Source organism: Haplochromis burtoni, unplaced genomic scaffold, assembly GCF_018398535.1.
Source record: "Haplochromis burtoni strain Fernald_Lab_line unplaced genomic scaffold, NCSU_Asbu1 Contig_417, whole genome shotgun sequence".
Lineage (NCBI taxonomy): Eukaryota > Metazoa > Chordata > Actinopteri > Cichliformes > Cichlidae > Haplochromis > Haplochromis burtoni.
The window spans coordinates 287,984-308,400 of record NW_024582778.1 but is presented as its reverse complement, the minus strand read 5'-3'; the positions used below and the strand labels follow the sequence as shown (position 1 = coordinate 308,400).

General features: G+C 39.5%; 4 protein-coding genes across 5 annotated transcripts in view; 3 read left to right on the top strand and 1 right to left on the bottom strand.

The window, feature by feature from the left end:
- The window catches only part of smtnl (smoothelin, like), a 24,779-nt gene extending 17,541 nt beyond the window's left edge, over positions 1-7,238 (top strand). Inside the window, exons 3-10 of the mRNA XM_005944701.2 lie at positions 575-656; positions 1,200-1,460; positions 1,546-1,608; positions 1,689-1,749; positions 1,835-1,957; positions 2,043-2,166; positions 4,718-4,869; positions 6,384-7,238. Of these exons, the coding sequence (XP_005944763.1) occupies positions 575-656; positions 1,200-1,460; positions 1,546-1,608; positions 1,689-1,749; positions 1,835-1,957; positions 2,043-2,166; positions 4,718-4,869; positions 6,384-6,510 (993 nt within the window). The 3' untranslated portion in view covers positions 6,511-7,238. The remainder of the gene's footprint in view (positions 1-574; positions 657-1,199; positions 1,461-1,545; positions 1,609-1,688; positions 1,750-1,834; positions 1,958-2,042; positions 2,167-4,717; positions 4,870-6,383) is intronic.
- Positions 7,239-9,575: 2,337 nt separating this feature from the next.
- Positions 9,576-12,379, top strand: sebox (SEBOX homeobox). Its single transcript, XM_005944720.3, has 3 exons — positions 9,576-9,895; positions 10,435-10,640; positions 11,525-12,379. Exons 1-3 carry the CDS (start codon positions 9,793-9,795, stop codon positions 12,221-12,223), a joined length of 1,008 nt encoding a protein of 335 aa, XP_005944782.1. The 5' UTR covers positions 9,576-9,792; the 3' UTR covers positions 12,224-12,379.
- A 2,922-nt stretch (positions 12,380-15,301) lies between these two features.
- On the bottom strand, positions 15,302-18,094 carry tmem199 (transmembrane protein 199). The gene is made up of 6 exons (XM_005944700.3): positions 17,694-18,094; positions 17,487-17,560; positions 17,176-17,265; positions 16,109-16,151; positions 15,920-16,032; positions 15,302-15,812 (listed from the first exon to the last, which is right to left on the bottom strand). The coding sequence occupies exons 1-6, from the start codon at positions 17,875-17,877 to the stop codon at positions 15,717-15,719; spliced, it is 600 nt and encodes a 199-aa protein (XP_005944762.1). The 5' UTR covers positions 17,878-18,094; the 3' UTR covers positions 15,302-15,716.
- Positions 18,095-18,614: 520 nt separating this feature from the next.
- Positions 18,615-20,417, top strand: part of poldip2 (polymerase (DNA-directed), delta interacting protein 2) — a 25,852-nt gene continuing 24,049 nt past the window's right edge. For both annotated transcript variants that reach the window (XM_005944699.3, XM_005944698.3), the window contains exon 1: positions 18,615-18,832. In XM_005944699.3, the coding sequence (XP_005944761.2) occupies positions 18,648-18,832 (185 nt within the window). In that variant the 5' untranslated portion in view covers positions 18,615-18,647. The remainder of the gene's footprint in view (positions 18,833-20,417) is intronic.

Genomic DNA, 20,417 nt, shown 5'->3' with positions numbered 1-20,417 from the left:
GGGGGGACGAGCATGGAACAAAGCATCCCTCTGCCTCTCGCACTTGCAGGCCTTCACTGAGGTCCATGTGCAAAATAAATGGCTTTGAAGTGCACTCAGTTGTGGCATGCCAATTTGTTTTGTTTTGTCTGAAGCTGTGTCAAAAAAAGCCATATGTTGGAGAAAAAGTTGAAAACTTGAAAGGAGTGAAAGAGTCCAACAATGACTCAGTGAGCATCTGGATTTCTTTTCTTTCTTTTTTTTGTTCAAGCCAGAGGAACATGAATTGTCTACAATCCAAACATAACATATTGGTGTTTGAAAAGCTAAACATGAAACTAAGAGGAGACTAAAAAGGTGACCAAGTGCAGTTTTTAGTCCACTGGGGAAGGCAATTCCAGTAGACAATCGGCTGATCAATCCTACAACGATTAAATGGCAAGAGTCTTAAGTTGCTGGTTTTCATCTTACGTGTATGACATTGTGTTGTGGCAGTGAAGAAAAATGGCCCTCCTGTTTGTCACAAATGAAGGTCAAACATAACTTCACGTCTGTTGTTGGCATGTCGTTGACTATGACTTCATGTGTGTTTCAGAGCATTGAGCGAGAGGAGCCAATTGAAGTCGACCCAGCCCCGACACATTCTGGACAGGAAAATGGACACGCTGTTTCTAAAGGTAATCACACAGCTATGGTCTCACATCCTCGCAGTGCAGCTTGTCCCCGCAGTTAATGATGATACAGTCACAAAGCATTGTTTCAGGGAGTTTCCAGTTATTTTACCCAGCGTGCTTAGCCAAAGGAAACAGATTTATGATGTTTTGTGGCTATAGCATTAGGAAGTGTATCATTTGTAGACCATAAAAATCAAAGCAGAACCATTTTTGGAACAGAGGGTAAAGTGGGGGAGTTATCAGCTAACACCTTAAGTAATCTATATTTACAGTGTAAGAAGGTAAGGTTAGGAAAAGTCTATAATACAGTAAGAAGGAGACACAGTGTTTGTACTTTTTCTATAAGTCCCCAAATATTTACAGTTTAGTTTGTGTCTAATTTCTCATTTTTGAAGTCTCCTGTGTGTCCTTTCCAATTCAGAGGAATTCATGGTAAATGTTGGGGAATGACAGCAAGTTATTATGAAGTGCTGTCTGTCTTTCTTTGCTCCTAGATTGTATCTTTAGCATGCTTTATCAGCTTTTTATACCTTTTCATCCAATCAGAACATTCAGTGCTGGTACATGGAAAGATCTCTCCACCCACTGACTCTCCACATGAGCACGCTCCCATTGTCACCATGCGGATGCCCCACCTGCCAATTACTGCTACAACCAAGACAGCAGAAATCAAAAGCTCACCCATTGTTCCAAGTAGCCCTGCAAGTCCTCTGACCCCTCTGGCCTCCTCCGAGGCCTCACCTGGTGGCCAGCCAGCTTCTAGCACTACCCTGCCCAAGCCAATAGAGGAGTCTCCGATACAACCAGGTAGCTGACAGTTACATCATGAAGTAATGTTATGACACATGAACGCAGCATAAATTGTAACTAAATTAGAATTTCCTTTGAGCAGCACCTTCTGTAAAATCCTGGACTCCTACACCTATCAGAGCTTTGGGATCTCCTTATCTTCAGGGTGAGTCATTGTTTCAGAAAGTTCTAGACATAAAAGTATTGCAGATATGCATAATTTACTTTTTGCCTTGTCTATTCCAGAGAAGGCAAATTCAGTTCCTGCTAAGTCTGTGACCTACTCAGGTCTACGGGAGTCTGACAGGTAATTGGATGGCAAACATCACACTCTCAGAACAGAGGAAGTATCTTTTTGCTTTGTCTGACACTTGTGCATTGTCATCCTGCAGTGATGGCTCCTTTGGGCAGATGGGAGAAAGGAGGCGGGAGCTGGTGAGATCACAGACTCTGCCCCGTAACATCGGTGCTCAAGCCCGTCGAGCTATCTTTGAAAGACTGGATTCTGAGGCCAGGTGAGAGCATCGTAATGCTACCTTTGGCAGCACATCAACACAGCGGTCTTATTTATCTTTGTTTCCCCTTTCTTTCTGTGCGCAGTCGTCTTAAACCAGTGGAGTCGAAGCCCAAGCTGAAGCGCTCTCAGAGTTTCGGGGTGTCCACTGCCAGCAGCATCAAACAGATCCTTCTCGAGTGGTGTCGCTCCAAGACCATCGGCTACCAGGTAAAACACTCATTATCATTAGTCTCACCAGCCAATAAAGCCTGGAGGGGAACGTGTCACACTTTTGTAAACGTATATGTTTTTTAAATGTATTAAATTATCTGTAGCTATTGAATATTTTGACAAATAGGCTTAAACACTGATTTTCTACTTTTCACCTTCTCCAGAACAGATGATGGTCAGTTACCTTCGTCAACTGTTTCCTGCTCTCCACACAGTCACTGACATCACTTCACTTCACCATAGTACAAAAACAAACTTTCAGAGATGTGCACCACATAGATAATCCAGTGTGCCTGAGTACATTTCAGCCAGAGTTACTTTTTTCTTCTTTGTTTATTTTTTTTGTTGCACTCTAACGTAGTGGAAAATTGACAACATGTTCGTGTGCTGATTAGATGTTTGCAGCTGTGCTTTACAGTTGGAAGCACAAGAACACAAGGCTGCTAATGGAAGACGCAAATACATTCATACTGTCCTCTCCATAATGTTTTACAGCTGTTGGTCTATCCAGTTTGACTTTGTGGTAGTTTGTAAGGTTGCTTCTCGAGCCCCACAAAATCCTACTAGCAAGTGAGCATACTACGTTACACAGCGGTATAAGGATAAGTAGATAATGGAATACTAAATTTTTGCATCTAGGTTCTTTTGTTTTGTGTTTTTTGATCATCCTGACATTTTCAGATTTTTTTTATAAATGACTTGACATAAGGAAGTCATTGGAGAACAAGGCAAATTCATAGGGTAGAAAACAGGCCTTGGTGAAATTAGCTTTCGCTACAAGAGTTAATAAATACAAGAAGGTAGATATTAACCTTACTTTTATGTGCTTCCAAATAAAATAGTCCTAATTAGCTCAACGTTTTGACAAATAGACTAATTAATTTTTTTCTGAGAGTGACACGGTGTCCAGTACAAAGCAGTGGGCAAAGCAGCAATTAGCCCAAATTAGCATATTAAGAAAAAAAAGCTTCATGACCCTAAAAAATTACACACCAGACGCATATAATATTTTGTGTGTTTATTTTATTCAGATCCAAATAAACAGATATAAACAATCAGACCTCTACATTTGGCAATAAGTTCGCTTGTAGCTCAAAACATGGGCTACTGCTGAATACACAATGAGATGGAAATAGTAAAATAATCACACCCGCTGCTCCGGTCAATCAGCTCTCTAAAATGATTACTCTGTCTCCTCAGATGTGATCCCAGTTCTGCCAACATGAGGTCAAACTGTCCCACTGGCATCCTGAAATATGTGTGAAAGTAGTCATGATACAACTTCAACTCCTGGATCAAACCGTGAAATCTTCCCTGCTGCTGCCTATCCAGAGAATTGGATAGATCCAGAAACTGTTTTTTCTTTTTCTTGTCATTTTTTCGCAGTGTGATGAGTGTGTAAGGGCTTTTAGGAGCTTGAAAATACAAGTAAAGTCGTTTGGAGGTGGTTTTAACCCCGGTGATGGTAATGAGCCACACCTTTCCTGACGTAATGACTCACATGATCAATAGCGGGTCAGTAACCAAGTCCAAAGGGAACAACCTCTACTCAGGTTTAAATACCTGGGACTCTCCACTCTTTTTTTGGACTGAAGAAGCCTCTTGGATGAGAGACACATCATAAACTTAAAGAAGTCCAGTCCCATTCTTTTTTTTCAAGCTCCCAAGACTACAATGACGTGTATGACTAACCTAAAAACTTTACAAACTAGTGGCTAATGTCACGCTAGCTATAGCCATCTTTCATACACGTTGACACTGCACTAGAGCTCCTGGAGCTGCTGCTTGTTGTTTGGACACACGTGACAGCAGTTCTACTGACTGACTTATAGGACTCTTGGAAGTGACACAAATAATTGTACTTCCCCAAATAAACTGGACAGGGTACATAATGTGTGTCAGAGATAGAAAACTATAAATTAGAATACTCGACCTAGATACATGCAGCTGTTTCATGCTGATTTACCCTGTTGGTACACAGAGGGACTGCTAATGTGCTTACTGTATTCCTTTCAACTACAGTAGCAGTGAGCATCCTTGTCGTAATTAGGTGCGTCTAATTGCACATGTGTGTTTTGCGGAGGTGTGGAGGCGTGGTTTATGCTGAGGTCCCAAAGTGCAAAGTGACACTTTGCTGCACTCTGAAAGCCTTTTTTCTTGACTGCAGCCTGAGCCAGCTGCTCCATGTGGTTTTGGTTACAGTCAAGCAAGCAAGACTCTCATTAACTTGTAGCAAACTCTTACATACACACACAAGAAGAAGAGGGAGACGTTCATTCGATTACGTGACGTGTTGCATTTCATTCAAGCCAAACTCCAGACCAATAAAGGGGTATCCTTGAAACAGCGTGATTTCAAGAGCACGTCAGAGACTGAGAGAAGCAGAGCAGGGGGAAGTCTGTTTTAGCCATCATAATTATGGGTTAGACGCCGGATGGGGAGACAGCTTTATGAAGCTGCAACAAGTCACGTGTCTATCTTTTACCTCTCACTGCTCTCCTAAATGCAGTATTCTCACACACTCATCATCACTTCTTCCTGTCCTCAGAACATCGACATCCAGAACTTCTCATCCAGTTGGAGTGATGGGATGGCTTTCTGTGCCCTGGTTCACTCCTTCTTTCCCACCGAGTTTGACTACACCTCTTTGTCACCAGCCAATCGCAGGCACAACTTTGAGCTGGCCTTTGGAACTGCAGAGTGAGTGATAACAATATGAAAATAGGCTGTGGATAATTTATTTTGAAGATATGACACAGTGCTGCTTCACAAGCTTAAAAAATACACTTTCTGTCAATTCGTAGGTTTTACATATATTATATGTAGAAGACATTATGTTTCTCATTCTTACCAGGTCTTAAATTATATTCTTAATGACATTCACGTATATTTTATTTTTAACAAGACACTACAAGAATGTTTTTTTTTTCATTTTAATGTTTATTATCTTCTCTCAAACATTATGTTTATTTTCATTCTGTTTTTTATTTTTTTTATTTTCATTTCAATATTTCATTTAGTTTTGTAAAACCAAAATATTTCCTTTCATTTTGCTTTGATGGAAGGTTAATTCACTAAAAACAGATACATTTTCACACGGCTCTTTGCAGTACTATAAAAAAAATTCCCTTCCACAGGAGGAGGAGGATAGATAGTAACCAATAACCAAATGCCCTCGACTAACTGATCAGAGAGTGTGAGCGCATCTGTAAAAGCAGGTGTGTGTGTGTGTGAACACAATGCCACAACCTTCGCAGGATTAGATGTCCAACCAAATTCTCTCAAAGGTCCAGCACTCAGAGAAACTGCAAGAAACCCAAGAGCTCCATCTCAGCATGTTAAATGTACAGTAAGCTAATTGTGTTTGACATAAATTAGCCCAGATGTCACAGTTTTCCTTTAACTTCCTCCCACTCTTGTTGTGTTACAAACACAAACAGTTATTAGTTAGCTGGAGCTCAGTTGTGGTGTCTGGATTCTGCTAATATGGCTTTAAAAGATTTATGAGCCTTAACTCCATCAGCCATGCATGTCTGCTTTATTGTGGTTGGATGTTTCTGAATGGCTTTTCTCTCTTGGTTTGTTTTATAGCTCTCCACAAAGACCCAAATGCACGCGTTTTAAACGATCATTACTCCTGCAGATCCAGTCCTTTTTATTTCTCCATGCTTTTTCCCCTCCCTTTTTCACATTTGATGAAAGGTGTGCATTCCTTTTCCCTGACCAAATGGCTTCATAAAGCCCAGCTTATTATCCCACTGCACTACACAGACCTACAGCGTGGACGTGCACTACTTGATTAAAGACAAGTTTATTTTGTGCCTGCAGCAGAATTAAGCTGTTTTGACTGAAAAGCATTATTCAGTGGGTTCAGTGACCAGCTTTAGACTTGACCTCTTAAAGAGATCTGAGACTTACAGGACAGTGAATACACATATCAGGATGATTACATCCACCATGTCATTCTGTAACAAACTGTAACAAAACATGTTTGTTAAAAATCCATTTTTAGCAGCTTTACAGGTTCAGAACGCGACTGGCTGCTGTGTATTTTTTGCATGATACAGTTCAGTCGTGTAAATCAATAATTAGGTAACTTCAATCTTCAATCTTCTTCTTTAGAAACTTAGAAAGTCCACTCTTTGAAATACCCCTGATGCCACTTCTCTAGCCTTCCCTTTTCTTAGATTGTCTTCCTTTATCTCCACCTCCAGAACAAAGGCAGGCTGTGACCGGCTGATTGAGGTGGACGATATGATGATCATGGGCCGTAAGCCAGACCCCATGTGCGTCTTCACCTACGTGCAGTCCCTCTACAACCACCTGCGGAAGTTCGAGTGACGCTCAAAGACCTCTTTGAAAACATCAACATGCTATCAGCTAATTTCTGGTTTGCTGTCAGGCAGAGGCCTCTGCATGTAGGGCTGGTGGACAGAGCTGGCACGTTGGAAGGACTAGGTCGCCCCCTAGTGGTGGATAAATAAACAATCCTCTACTGTGCTGCAGGAGAAGCAGCCCAGAGGGGAAGTGCTCACAGCTTGGGTCACTGACAGAGTGGACAGTGTTTCATCCATGCTGTGTATGAACAATCATGAAGATGGATTCATACACAGCGGTCAGCAGTTTTTGTGTATGTGTGTGTGGTTTATATTTAGGTTTTTACTTTGTGTATGAGTATTTGTGTGTATGGCTGAGATATACTGGAGAGAGAGCAGAAATGTTGCTGTGTTCATTATTGTCACACATGCTTGTAGGTTAACTTCCATATTAATTTCAACTTGCGCACCTGTGGAGAGGAGGTATGTCTCAGAAATGTCACATTCCGTAAAGCTGTACGTCCGACTGTTTAGGGCATATATGACGCAGTGTTGTAGAAAATAAAATTATATTTTGATATGATGGTGAGCAATCTTTCAATCCACATATGCTGGATGACACTTAGATGATGCTGAAATATGGAAAACAACATCAAGAAATTTTACTTCTCTGGGAAAACTGTTTTTTTTTCTTAATATCTACTTCTATATTATGACACAAGTGAAACGAATTTAAATAAACAGTGAAATTTATATGTTGCAGTTTTTTTCTATCCTGGATTCATTGGGAACTAAGCAACGCTAAATTTATGGTCACTCAAGTTACAATGAAAGAGTAACATAAAACATAACAATTGCAAATAGTTGATCATGTGATCAGGCTTTTGTAAATCCATCAAGTTGTGTGATTGTTTGGGTCTGTGTGGTTTTTAAGTGTCTCTTCCAGTTGTTGGAGCTGATTGCAGCTGGACAGCATCGGTTTCCAGACCATCTGCAATGTGTGGAGATTTTATACCATGTGTATGATATGATCTTAGGTTCCTCCACATCGTACAAGCTCAAATATATTACCTAAAGATCGATTCTGCTTGGAAGTTCCAGTTAACTGGATAGACTTTCAGTGTTACTTAGTCAGAAAGCCATAGTGCTGTGCTTCTGTCTCTCCTAAATTATAACAGCTGGCAGGTCAGGTTTGTTGTTATGACCATGATCTTCTTCAAAACCTAACCAAGTAGTTTTTAACCACATTAGCCTGACAATTGAGTAGAAGATTAAGTATAAGTATTAAGCAAGAAGAAAAAAAAGAAAAGAAAGAAAAAACAGCAAGTGACAAAAAGCAAGTGTGAAACACAAAGGGATGCCCAACTCATGAACAAACCATGATCCAACCTCATAATGTGGACTGTGCCTCACCTCTAGAATGTAAATTATCTCATGGGAACTGTAGGAGCAATGTAACGGTAGACACAGAAGACAAAACCTACTATGTGACACCCCAGGATAGTTGGGATTCCTGCTTTTCTTGACCTGGTTGAACAAAATCAGCACAGGTTACTGAAAAAGACTGAATAATAAGATTTCAGTCTTATTATTATTATTTTTCCAATAATGGAAAAATAATAATATTTTTCCATTACTGTCTTTCCAGTGTCCAACTAGTGTTGACACCAAACTGTGTAATGGAAAGGCATCTACATATATTGTGTTCTCAAGCTTTAAACAAAAACATGACCCTAACACCTGTACACTCTCAGAAATAGGGCTAAAGTGAAAAGTTCATTATTTTTCTTACATAACCAAACTCCCTACGGGGGGATTTAAAATTCAAATAAATATTTCCCATGGGCGCCGTCAGGGGGAGAAAAATTACGGATTCTAAGCGCCCATAACTTTATTTTATTTTATTATTTTTAACAAAAATTATTAGCCCATCAATATGGCTTCCATACATGACCATAAATGCGGTTTGCTTCAGAGGTGTTTGTTTCCTAATATTGGTTTTGTTTTGTTTTTCGAAACAAAGAGTAAATCCAGTCAGCCTCTGACCCCACCTCCCCCGTCCTTATTTCGTGATTTGGTTTAGTCCAGGTGCACGCGCTGACGCTGAGCTTTGGAGCGGTAGGAAAAGAGACAGGTGGAAATATACTTGTAAATGAAAGAAACTGCTTGACTTTCCTAGTGTTTGCTAGCTTACCTCATTTCTTATTTTCTTATTTTTCTTATTTTTTTTATACTTTAGTCAACAAGTAATTGGTGCAGGCAGACCTTCTGTGCATATGTATACTAAATCACATATCTGCCGGCTTGCTGCAAGAACCAACAGACCAAACCTCTGGCTCAGGCTTGGCTGTCCCACTCATATCACCCCACACCCACACACCTGACACTGAACCAGCCTCACTGATATCTGAAGAAGCAGGTGAGTTATTTTATGTCAAACATGTGTCTAGTTGCAGCAGGCCTCTTGAGAATTTTTTTTTATAATAATACATTATCTTTATAAGCCACATAAACAGCATTTTTGGAGGAGTGTGACTGTTGCAGGTGGTGAGCGCTTTTAGTGAGCAAAAACAGATTAAACCTATTTGAGTTCCACTAGGTCTCAGGGCAGAGATATATTTTAGTTCAATAAGGTACTTTATTTTCTGTGTGTGCTCAGTAGTTTATTTCAGTGTTTAGATGTACTCTGCAAGTACAGCCACACTGCTTACTGGTGACATTTATCACATTAGCTGTTAGCTTGAGAAGGACGATGTAGCAGAACACAAAGATTATCAAGTGTCATAATCTGACATCACATGAGATGTTTTGTTTGGTGGGGGGGGAAGAGGTCATAAAGACTGCAGCAGATTAAATAGTCTAACGACCTACTTGGAAAAAATGCAGAATAATTCAATGTACGATATATATGTGTGTGTGTGTGTGTGTGTGTGTGTGTGTGTGTGTGTGTGTGTGTGTGTGTGTGTGTGTGTGTGTGTGTGTGTGTGTTTCTGCAAGATGGACTTTAAAGAATATATGATCTGTATCATGATGACATTTGGCTGAGAAAAAAATAAATAAATGTAGGCTCATTTTGGAAATTTTCTCTCAGGACCTATAAAAATGACTCTATAAATGGTGCCTGAGCAGGTCCAGAAGACTTAAAGAGGCAGGAAAACAAGTCAGTAAGTAATTGGAGATTTACTGGATGCAGAGGGCTGGGTGTCCCATCTGATCTGAACGCGGTATAAGAAGCTCCTGACTCCTCCTCAACTCTCAGCATCGGTGAAGGCGAGCGGCAGAGGTGTGTTTGTGTGTGTGTGGAGTTATGGCTCTGTTCATGGACTCAGACTTCTCTTTACTCAAGCAGAACCAGCAGAAAGACCTGGCAGATTTCAAGGCATTATTCGGAGAACAGAAACACTCAAAAGGTGAGTCACAGAGAGCAAAAAACACTTTTGACTTTCTGACCGGCTGCTTCATAGAATCAGCTTTTCCCAACAAAACTCAATGAATGGTTGAATTATATTGTATATTACAATAAAATAGTCTAATAGGATAAAAGTAAACAAAAAGATGGCTGAGAAAATAAATCTGAAAGTTATTATTATAAATTTTTTTTATTCTTAACAGATACACATATTCCTAGGTTCAAGGCTATAATAAAATGTATTCTATAAAGTAAATAATTTCTAAATTACGAAAAAAAAAAATTTTGTTCTTTAATTTCTTGTTAATAAATAAGTGTAATAACAATTATTATTATAATATAATAATGATAACAATAGTTATTATTACAATCCACGGTCAAACACAAAAGAACCTAAATGTTGGCAAGTTTATGGGTTGTGATATTTTCCATCACCACAACAAGATTTCCCTTTCTGAAAGGCTGTTTATTTATTTATTATAGACCATTATTTTTTCAACTGTTTGACATTTTTCTTGATATTTGCATTGTAATTGGAAGATGCCCGCAGTGGGAGTGCTGTATCCTCTCCGGAGCCGGACAGAGGCATCGGTTTGATGGAGGGTCAGAGGAAAAGGAAGAGGACCATCTTCAGCCGTGCGCAGCTGTCTGAGCTGGAGCAGGCCTTCGCTGTGACCCCCTACCCGGACATCACCCTGCGGGAAAGGCTGGCCGCGCACACACACCTGCCTGAGAGCAAGATACAGGTGAGGCTGCTGGTCGGATGTTCAGTCTGAAACTCCAAGTTTCTCCTAGCCTATTTAAAGTGGCTGTAATGAAAAATTTACTTATTTTAATTTAATTTACACTATCTTGACTGATTTGTTGTTGGTCACGATGAACCCACAGAGAATGGGTCTCCTTTAGACCACAGAGACAATAATTGGGACCACTACAGCAAAAAAAACATCTTCAGTACATATTTTGTAGCTATTCTTTATAAATGATACTGTTCTTCTATTTCTCAATTAAAGATCAAAATCATTAAAGAACTTAAAATAATAACAAATGTGCCCATATGACTATATATAGACTATATATATGACTCATATAAGGATAGTCATACCTGAAGTTAAGTCTGTTTTAGGCAGGCAGAGGATGATGTGATACCCGTTTTCTCTTTCTTTTATATTTACCAAGCATCTATCTGCCTTCTTTCCTTCTAAATATTTCTGTCCATGTTCTGTGTTCCTTTATGAAGTAAATGTTTATGTGTGATAAACGTTTTTGTCACACATGAAAACTCCAATCAAAGTCAGGAGACAGCTTAAATTAGGAACTAATCCCAAATTGTTCTAATGCTTTATTGGATTATGAACATTAGAAAGAAAGCATTTAGGTGCACAAAAAGTGTTTGTGTGAATGGCTGAACGTGGCATGTTGTTTAAGATGCTTTGAGTGCTCAAGTAGAGTAAAAAAGCTTTATATAAGAGTCAGTCCATTTACGAAGACAAGAAAATTACAACCCAAAAAATCTATCTAACCCCAGTATTTGTTTTGATGAACATGGTACCCTGAGCAGAATTTGGATGCATAAACTGAAATTGGCTATGTAAGACTAATTCATTATAAATATTGCCATTTCCCACAGGTGTGGTTCCAAAACAGAAGAGCTAGAAGTATTAAGACCGGTAGACTCTCCAAGTCCACCAAGTCTGTCCTTGGAGTTAGAGGTTTTGTGGATCCCTCCTCCGGCCCTGCGACTTCCACGTATTCAAACACTCTGGCAGACATGTTCAGGCCAGAGCAGAACCACTCCTGTGAGGAGGTCCCGCAGATTTACTCAGATTGGATGCAAATCTACAGTAACCCCATGTCATCGCCACCATGTTCCTCATCCCTCCATCAGCAGTCCACTCGTAGCTGCTCCAAACCCTCAGACTCTCGTCTCTGGGAAGAGGAGTACCACGGGCAGCAGCAACAGCACTTAGGAGCCTCACTCACTGGTTTCATTCCTGGTTCGTTTCATCAGTCCATCACCAGGCAGCCTCACCACGCTGCATCTACATGCTCCTATCAGGCCTTCAGGAACTTCAAGTCCCGGAGCTTGGCTCCATCTGGACCTCATCAGGCACTGTGCAGCGGAGGCACTGGAACTGGCGGTCATGCCTCAGTAGATCAGGTTGTCCCTTCCCACCCTCAGCCAATGTACTGGGAAATCTCTCAAGGTCAGGGACAGCACCACCACCACCACCATCATCACCCACAACTGGGACCACAGACCTCGATGGGATATATCTCAGACCTGATCTATAACGCTGCTATTGTTACCAATTTTCTTGAATTCTGATGAATGTATCAAAATCTGTCCTGTGTTTTACCACAGCTGATGAATTTCAGACAAGGCTGTAATACTGTGAAGTAGAGTAGAATTGTTACGATGCTGATTTGTCCAGTTGTATATTTTATGTTTTGAATTATGTCTTGTATATTTTGGAGAATAAACTGAGGCAACTGATCACAGTTTTGAATCTTACTGTTACTTGTCAAAAACAATTGTTCTTGTTTTTATTTTAATAGAATCTGTTATTTTTAAAATCTAATACAAATTAATTAAAAATGGGTTTTTTTAAAGTTAGTTTTTAAAAATTTCTGATAGTATAAACTGCATTTTGTGAAGCTGGAAGTAAGCACATATAACATATGTAACATGAAGCTTGTTTCATGTTTTTGTATAATCAAATAATACAACCGCAAATCATATTTTCACATAACTGTTCAGTTGTGTAGTTTATTTTGATTCAGTAGCAATACAAAGGTATTATTACCAAAATATGCAGAAAATATCAGTTTATTGAAATTATTATTATTCATTATTGTTAACTGTATGTTGTGTTTTAATATTGTAGCTTGCAAGGCTGGAACTACTTTACAGTACTAATATTACCAAAACTCCCACATTTTTTATCTAGTTTTGAAAATAAATAATATTTAGCGAACATCATAGGTTAAAGTGAAAAAGTTCCCATTAGTTTGTACCACTGTAGTTCCCAAACTTGAAGCCTCATAAACTTGTAACATGTACTTTTTGTCAGTATTTTTTATTACATTTAAGTGTCAGTTTTTAAGTAAGTCAAGTTTTTATAATCAAAGTCACTTATTATATCCTTTTCAACCATTATATGCTACAGCTAATGCTTCATCATGCAGTTTTATTTAACCAAGTAACAGTTTGCCTACTAACAGTAATTAGGGGACTTTTAGGGGACAGCATGGCTTTAGGTAATATCAATTCTCTAACAATTAGCTATTAGGGTATTTTGGCTAATAGTTACCTAATTCCAACTAAGTGATTTTAACATTTACCCATTAGTTTTAGCAGCTCACCATAGCTTTTAGCTTATATCCTTTTTCTAGACATTTATCAAGTAGTTTTAGCATCTGTACTTTTTATTATTTGAGCTACTTTTGGCTAACTACTTGAAACTGATAGTTGTTATTAACTGTTTCATATCTTTGTCAGTGGCGTCATAGACAGTATAAAGTCATCAGCCAAAGCAGTATCTTTTGTAATGTTTTAGTTCAAGCACAATCTTCAAGCCCACCCCCCCCCAAAAAAAAAAAAAAACCCAAAAAACTACTTGAATCACACAATTTGCCCTTTACCCACAGGGTATGTTGATGTCGTATCGGCATTTTTAATGAAACTTGTTCCTATTAACATTTTTTTAAAGAGCCAAATACACAAAGCTCATGACATTTTGAAAATGTATTAATATCAGAAGTTGTATAACCTATGGTCAGATCTGAGAGATCTCTCCATCAGAGAGATACTGCTGTATATATCATGGTTTCTCCTCACAGAAGCCAGCTCCTGTTCTCCTGCTGAACCAGGACATGTTTAATGCTGTGACCCCAAGAGTATTATTTTTCAAAACATCCAGATTAAAATGATTCCTTGTGGTAGGATACCACGACAGGAATAATTATTTTCTAAATCAAAATATATTTTTATCATATCTCTTTGTGCTGTAAGTATCACAGGGTTTACATGGCCTAAGGGGAAGGGGAAAAATGAAAGCAAAATAAGAACTAAATTAAAGTCAGAGCTCTGGGTCTATCAGCTTACCGCCTCTGTAATTTGACCTGGATTTAAGTTTTGAAATATTACATTATTTGTAATATGACAGACGGGAGTGCCCACTGTTTGTCCAGAGCTGGACAGAGATCTCTGCATATCATAATCATTTTTAATACCAAGTAATCTTTCAATAAACCTTTAATCCTGGTGTCAAATCTCAGATCTTAGGAAGAGACTTTTTTTTTGGTATTCCAGGATGCAGTCACATCTTTTAATCCTTCCACTGATATGACAGAACTTGACGGGTGGGGGGGGGGCATAATTTACAGAACTATGAAACCTTATCTGGAGAGGGGATCAGTAAAAAAGGATCTTCTGTGTTGTAGGATACATGGTGTTATTGTTCTCAGCATGATGATCTTAAAGCACAGCTACTGTACTGGACAGTAATCGGTTGTTTACGTGTTGTTCGGCTTGATATTTCACTTCAAACCAGATATAGTAAGCACAGATCAGGAGATTATTATTAGCACATCTGTCAGGTGGAAACCGTCCAGTAAACATTATGACTGACCATTATTACTGGCCACAGATGGTGACTTTTCCAGAAAAGTCAACACAAGGACATCCTCGTGGCAAAACAATAAGCCAAATGACTTAAAGTCTGTATGCTAGCTTCTTTTGATTGTTTAAAAAAAAACTTGCATTTGTCATTGTTGGTTAGTTTTCTCTGTATATGCATTGGATCTGCCAAATATATTAACCTTGTTGACTGGTTTTGACGTACTGGAAAATATGACTCTCAGTGTCAGGAGACAATGTTCATTTGTTGGGTCACATCACTTTTGTGCTGCCCAAGTTTTCATAGATGAAATAATAAAGAGCTAAAGGTGGTTATATATCTGAAAAGTTGTAAGTGCAACGAAGACTTCATGGTACCGACAACTTGTCCAAAGCATACGATTTGGCCTACACCATGTGAAATAGGCTATAGACCCCTCCAACATTGCAGGTTTTAAGAACTTTGAGTATCAATGTTTTCATCAAGCTAATACCACATTTAATGCGTGCAGGTGTCCAAGATGCAAATCTCCCCACTTGGCAGCCCTCTTAAAATGCTTTGGGACATTTATTGTTATTTGTTACTGGACTGCATGATCTAAATTAAGCTATAGTTCACTGTTTATTGTGCATGTGCCAAATGTCACCCATAAGATTTTTTTTTTAAGGGTTGTCATCCGTTGCCACCTCAAGCTGCTCTTTTGTCTTCCCTGTGCTCCCCCCTTTGGTTGTGATCTACCAACAGCAACAGGCAGAAAATCCACAAATGGACATCTGAGATGAATGGACTGTTTTAGATGATTTATTTGATAAAAATCATATGAAATATGATTTCATCTCAGAGCAGAAAAGAACCTCATCATTCATTTTACACAGCAGAGAGGAAAAAACTACGCTGTAGTTTTAGAGTAAAAACAAAAATCTGGGAAATAAATACGAAGTATTTTGAGTATTTTCATTTCACTAGAAAGGGATGCAGAATGTCAAAGAACAAATACTTTGGAGCTTGGAACCATTTCTATTTAGAAATTCTCAGGACGTTTTATTTTTTCATCAATAATTCCTGAAACAATTCAAAAAGAAAGAAAGATCACAGAGGTTTCAGAGTGAGCGTTCTGCTCTGAACCACGGGCTTGGCTGTGGCTGCCAGAGGCCTTACAGACTCCTGCCTACAAGGTGTTGATTCCAAAGGTAACAGCTGCTATGGTTCCCCTAGGTCTCCCTCCATGGTCCGGACCAGGACATACAGCTCAGCAAGCCCAACTACTGATGCGGCGATCACCGCTGAGATCACCCGCTGCAAAACAAATGTTGGAAACAATTTCAGTAAAGCAAAACAAGAACATCACAAAATACAGAGAAGTTTTATAACGGGACGGACAGCAGCAGGACCGCTTCTCTTACCGCCGTAGTCTCAGTGAACAAGTACTGACTGCCCATGTAGGAACAGGCAAAAGCAGCAACTATTGTAACCAGGAAGTTGAATATGGTGACCACAACTGCTTTGACTGACCGCACTGCAGAGAGAGAAGGTACATAAGCTAAGGATGCACAATCCAGCCTCTATAATGAGATGCTCAACAGTACACTCACCCTGCTGTCCGAAATCTGACAGCACGCCATGGCAGTTGATTTCCTGGAAAATCAAACAAAAAAAGAAAACTGTTAAATATTTTCAAAATATAACCCCACAATCAAAATCAGCACTTTGGAAAAAATGTGCACATTTTCTCTGTCTTTGGAAAAATGCATAATTTAAAAAAAATGAATGAGAACAATTTAAAAGACAGGGTTAAGACAACGGAAGAGAATTCCACAGCCTTGGTGCCTGAAAAGCCCAATCCCCACGTGTTTTGAAACTAGTACGTGGACCAATAGTAACTTCTGACCTGAAGACCTAAGTGCTTGGGAAGATGCATGAGGTTTCAACAGGTCAGAGATATACTGGGGAGTTTCACCATGTAGAGCTCTAAAAGTTAAAACTAAAATTTTAAAATGAAACCTAAAGTTTACTGGCAACCAATGAAGAGAAGCCAAAACTAGAGTAATATGTGACCTCTTCTTAGTGCTAGTTAAAAGTCTTGCCGCAGCATTCTGTAAAGTCTGAAGGCCATCCAAAGCTGATTTGTTGAAACAAGTAAAAAAGACCGTTAATACAATTCAAATGAGAAGAAATAAAAACATGAATAATCATCTCAAGTTCTGCCTTTGCCACCAGTAGTCTGAGTTTAGACATGTTTCTTAGATGATAAAAACTGTTCAGAACCAGCTGTTTGGAGTGACTCTCTGGCGACATTGAACTGTCAAATATGACACCCAAATTTCTATATAATTTCTATAAGACTTGCAAAATATTCTGTTCTGGCATTTTTTTTTATCATGTCGTTAAGTTAGAAAAAAAACTTCTTCAGATGTACATTATGAACCTCAAGCTTGGAAGCCATCCATAAACATTCTAACTTGCAATCTATCTATATTTTTTTATTTGCATTACATCACCATCCCATCGTTTTAAGAACTGGCATGGACGAGGATGGTTTGTACTCCTCACCATGAGAAAAAAAACAAAACATCCAAACATTTCAACAGCACACCCAATACGTTCCAGTGTATCGACCCTGAAATGGCAAAGATGCTTTTAATATTAACAAAAAATGTACCCGAGCATTGACATTTCTTGTGATCCTTTTGTATTCTTCATTGGCTAGTTTAGCTTTAATCTTCTCAAGACGGGCGACCAGCTCAGGGTTCTAAAGTGAGAGGAAGAAGTCACAGTTTAGTTTTTCTCATTACACTGGCTGGGCCTTCTGTGAAAACACTCTAATTACACGGGGCCAAGTTGCAGAAATTACTACATGTTAACACTGCAGTAGGTCTACAGATCTATGGTCTATCACTCACATGTGAATACAGTGTAACAGCAAAGGATGCGCATGAGTGTACATCACAAAACGTGCAGGAATTTACTTACCCTAGGAGGCTTCACGATTTCAGGCAGGTGAAGCGAGCTATCCTCCAGCAACTCATGCAGGTAGAATGGATGCCCTGGATAAATGCAGCCACGGTAAAAAATGTTATGAAATTGTAAACACACACACACACACACACACACACATATATATATATATATATATATATATATATATAAAATTCAGTATTTTGTTTTTTCTTTTTTCACCATTGTCCTGAAGATATTTCTTGATCTTCCTCGCTGTACTGAATGGCAGGATTGTTGGTTCCGGTTTTTCAAGAACCTCCTCCAGCTCTTCTCCCAATGCTCGAGGAAGAGCTGACTCCGACTTTCCCAGTAAATGTGTCACTTTATTTCTGAATTTATCCCCCACCACAAATGCAGAAGCCATGATGCGATTGCACCAAAAATTAAACGAGTTTTTTTCGAAGCAACTATTTAAATAACGTTTTCTGTCAAACCTGGCCTCAATATAAACACGGGCTTTACTTTATATCTACTGAAATGTACCGTTTAAAAACGAAACGCAGCATCTGCTAAAAACAAATAAAAACCCTGGTACGCAGCCATATTGCTTGTCTTGTGACAGGCTGACGTAATCGCTCACGTGACCATCTTCCTGACGTTTTATTTACGTTTTTTTTCTTTTTTTTTTTTTGTAAAACCTCAGTCATATATATATTATTGTGAAAACGCCAAGACGCCAATACGCCAAGTTTATAATAATGATTTGTTTCATTTTTAACTTAAACGTTTCTCACTACATGACACCTTACCTTGTGGGGCCTTAAAGGACTCATCATAAACTCGTAAAACTTACCGTTTTTGCATTACTAAGCTTTGACACAAATTTAAGCAACAGTACTTTTGATGGGACACAACTTTCCAACACTAAATTGTCCCAAACTACCGGTTCGCAATCAGCATTTTAACCAATGAAATGGTGGAATGAAAATAAAGGAGTGTTAAACTTTTATTTTCAGACTACAATGAAGGTCATATTTGTTGTAAACGAAAATAATTAAAAGAAGGTTACTGAACGTTAAGCGTTTGGTTCTGTTATTACGGTCGTTCCATGAAGGCAGCTCAGCTATGATTGGCTCTCAACGCTGGAGGACAAACGATATGTCAAACGTGTGTGACTGTGCTAGTATTGGAAAGATGGCGGCTAGTGCATTACGTCGAGGGTTGTTGAGTAGTGTCAGTAAATACAACAAGAAGCATGCTCACAGAATACTGAGTGTCGTTGACACCAGCTGCGGGTTCGAGGCATACAGACCGCGGTTACTATGCCGAGCTTGCAGCCTGCCTGACGGTGTTCAGCAGAGGAGGTTTATGTCGTCACGGTAAGAATCCTCAACTGTCCTCATATGCCAGAGCTAGCATGCTAAAGACTTTAGCTAAGCACGAGCTCTTCAAAATGGCACCGTTAGTTAAAGACACTGGCCATGCTGCTATTAAGTGGACAGCTGCCTGTAGGTAGATGATACTGTAACAGCAGTCCGATGTGCAAATGAATTGGGACTCGGAGCAAGGGTGATGTGCAGAGCTGTTGTAACTACAGAGGAAGAAAGCTGATGAGCCATACCATGAAGATATGTGAAGCAGTTTTTGAAGTTAGGTTATAAAGAGAGGTGGTGATCAGTGAGCAGCAGTGTGGCTTCAGAGCACTACAGATTTGATGTTTGCTTTAAGAGTGTTGATGGAGAAGTATAGAGAAGTTTATAAGGCGCTTCACTGTGTCTTTGTGGATCGGAGAAGACGTGATTGGGTGCTAAGAGAGGAACTGTAGTACTGCATGTGAAAGTCAGGAGTGTTAGAAGTATAAAAGGGTGGTGCAGGACATGTATGAGGGCAAGCCAGACAGTGCTGAGGTGTGTGGTTGGAGTAAAAGGTGAGATTTACAACTGAGATCAGATCTGGGCTCCTTATTTGCAGTGATGATGACAGGGTGACAGTTGAGGTCAGGCAGGAGTCTCCGTGCCATGTTTGCAGACAACACATTAGAAAGCGAGGTGTGATCTGTAGTGAGAGTAGGTAGGAGCAGGTGGTAGAGAGCCTGGAGAGGTGGAGGTATGCTCTGGAAAGAAGAGACATGAAAGTTAATAGAAGCAAGACAGAATGCATGTGTGTGAATAAGCAGGAGGCAGGTGTAAGAGTGATGCAGGCAGCAGAGGTAGTGAAGGGAGAGGTTTTAAAATACATGGGTCCAGCTGTCCAAAAAAGGGGAAGGATTACATGGTAGTAACCGAGACCTGCTGTGATGTATAGTTCGGAGATGGTGGCACTAACATAAAGACATTTGGCAGAGCTGAAGATGGTAAGATTTTCATTTGGAGTGACCAGGACGAAGACCTCAGGGGGACAGCTCAGTTTGAGCAGGTTGGAGGCAAAGCTAGAAAGGTGAGGCTCAGATGTTTGAACATGTGCATAAGAGAGAGAAAGCTGATTAACTGGCTAAAGCACATTGAATATGGAGCTGCCAGGCAGGAAGAAAAGTTGAATAACACATAAAAGATTCATGGATGTAGTGAGTGAAAGAGAACATGGTGTGACAGAGGAGAATGCTGGGATATGGTGAGATGGAGGTAGATAATCTGCTGTGGCGACCCATGGGTACCTCGAGTTTTTCCACGTACAATAGTTGAAATGTCTTTATTGTAACCATCGGGTATCAATTGCAATAGCATTAATAAGCTATCTGCATGTAATTCGCTGAAAGTTTTTTTTCTCCCACACGCTGCGAATGCATCTTTAATCTCCCCCTTCTTTTTTACCTGGCACACTGCACTGAACATGCATGTTTATATTTTACCAGATAGGAAAATACTGCAAATAAAATGTTAAATAAACCAGCTGTGATTTCTAGGGGTGCAACGATCGATATTGAACCGTTCGATACAGTGCTTTCGGTTCGGTACGCATATGTAT

What these genes read in the sequence shown, in the direction of transcription:
- sebox (XM_005944720.3), top strand. Translation starts at nt 9,793, where the DNA reads ATGGCTCTGTTCATGGACTCAGACTTCTCTTTACTCAAGCAGAACCAG. An exon ending in AGAACAGAAACACTCAAAAG is followed by an intron (nt 9,896 to 10,434) that starts GTGAGTCACAGA and finishes TGTAATTGGAAG; the next exon opens with ATGCCCGCAGTGGGAGTGCT. An exon ending in TGCCTGAGAGCAAGATACAG is followed by an intron (nt 10,641 to 11,524) that starts GTGAGGCTGCTG and finishes CATTTCCCACAG; the next exon opens with GTGTGGTTCCAAAACAGAAG.
- tmem199 (XM_005944700.3), bottom strand. Translation starts at nt 17,877, where the DNA reads ATGGCTTCTGCATTTGTGGTGGGGGATAAATTCAGAAATAAAGTGACA. An exon ending in GAAATATCTTCAGGACAATG is followed by an intron (nt 17,561 to 17,693) that starts GTGAAAAAAGAA and finishes GCATTTATCCAG; the next exon opens with GGCATCCATTCTACCTGCAT. An exon ending in AAATCGTGAAGCCTCCTAGG is followed by an intron (nt 17,266 to 17,486) that starts GTAAGTAAATTC and finishes CTCTCACTTTAG; the next exon opens with AACCCTGAGCTGGTCGCCCG.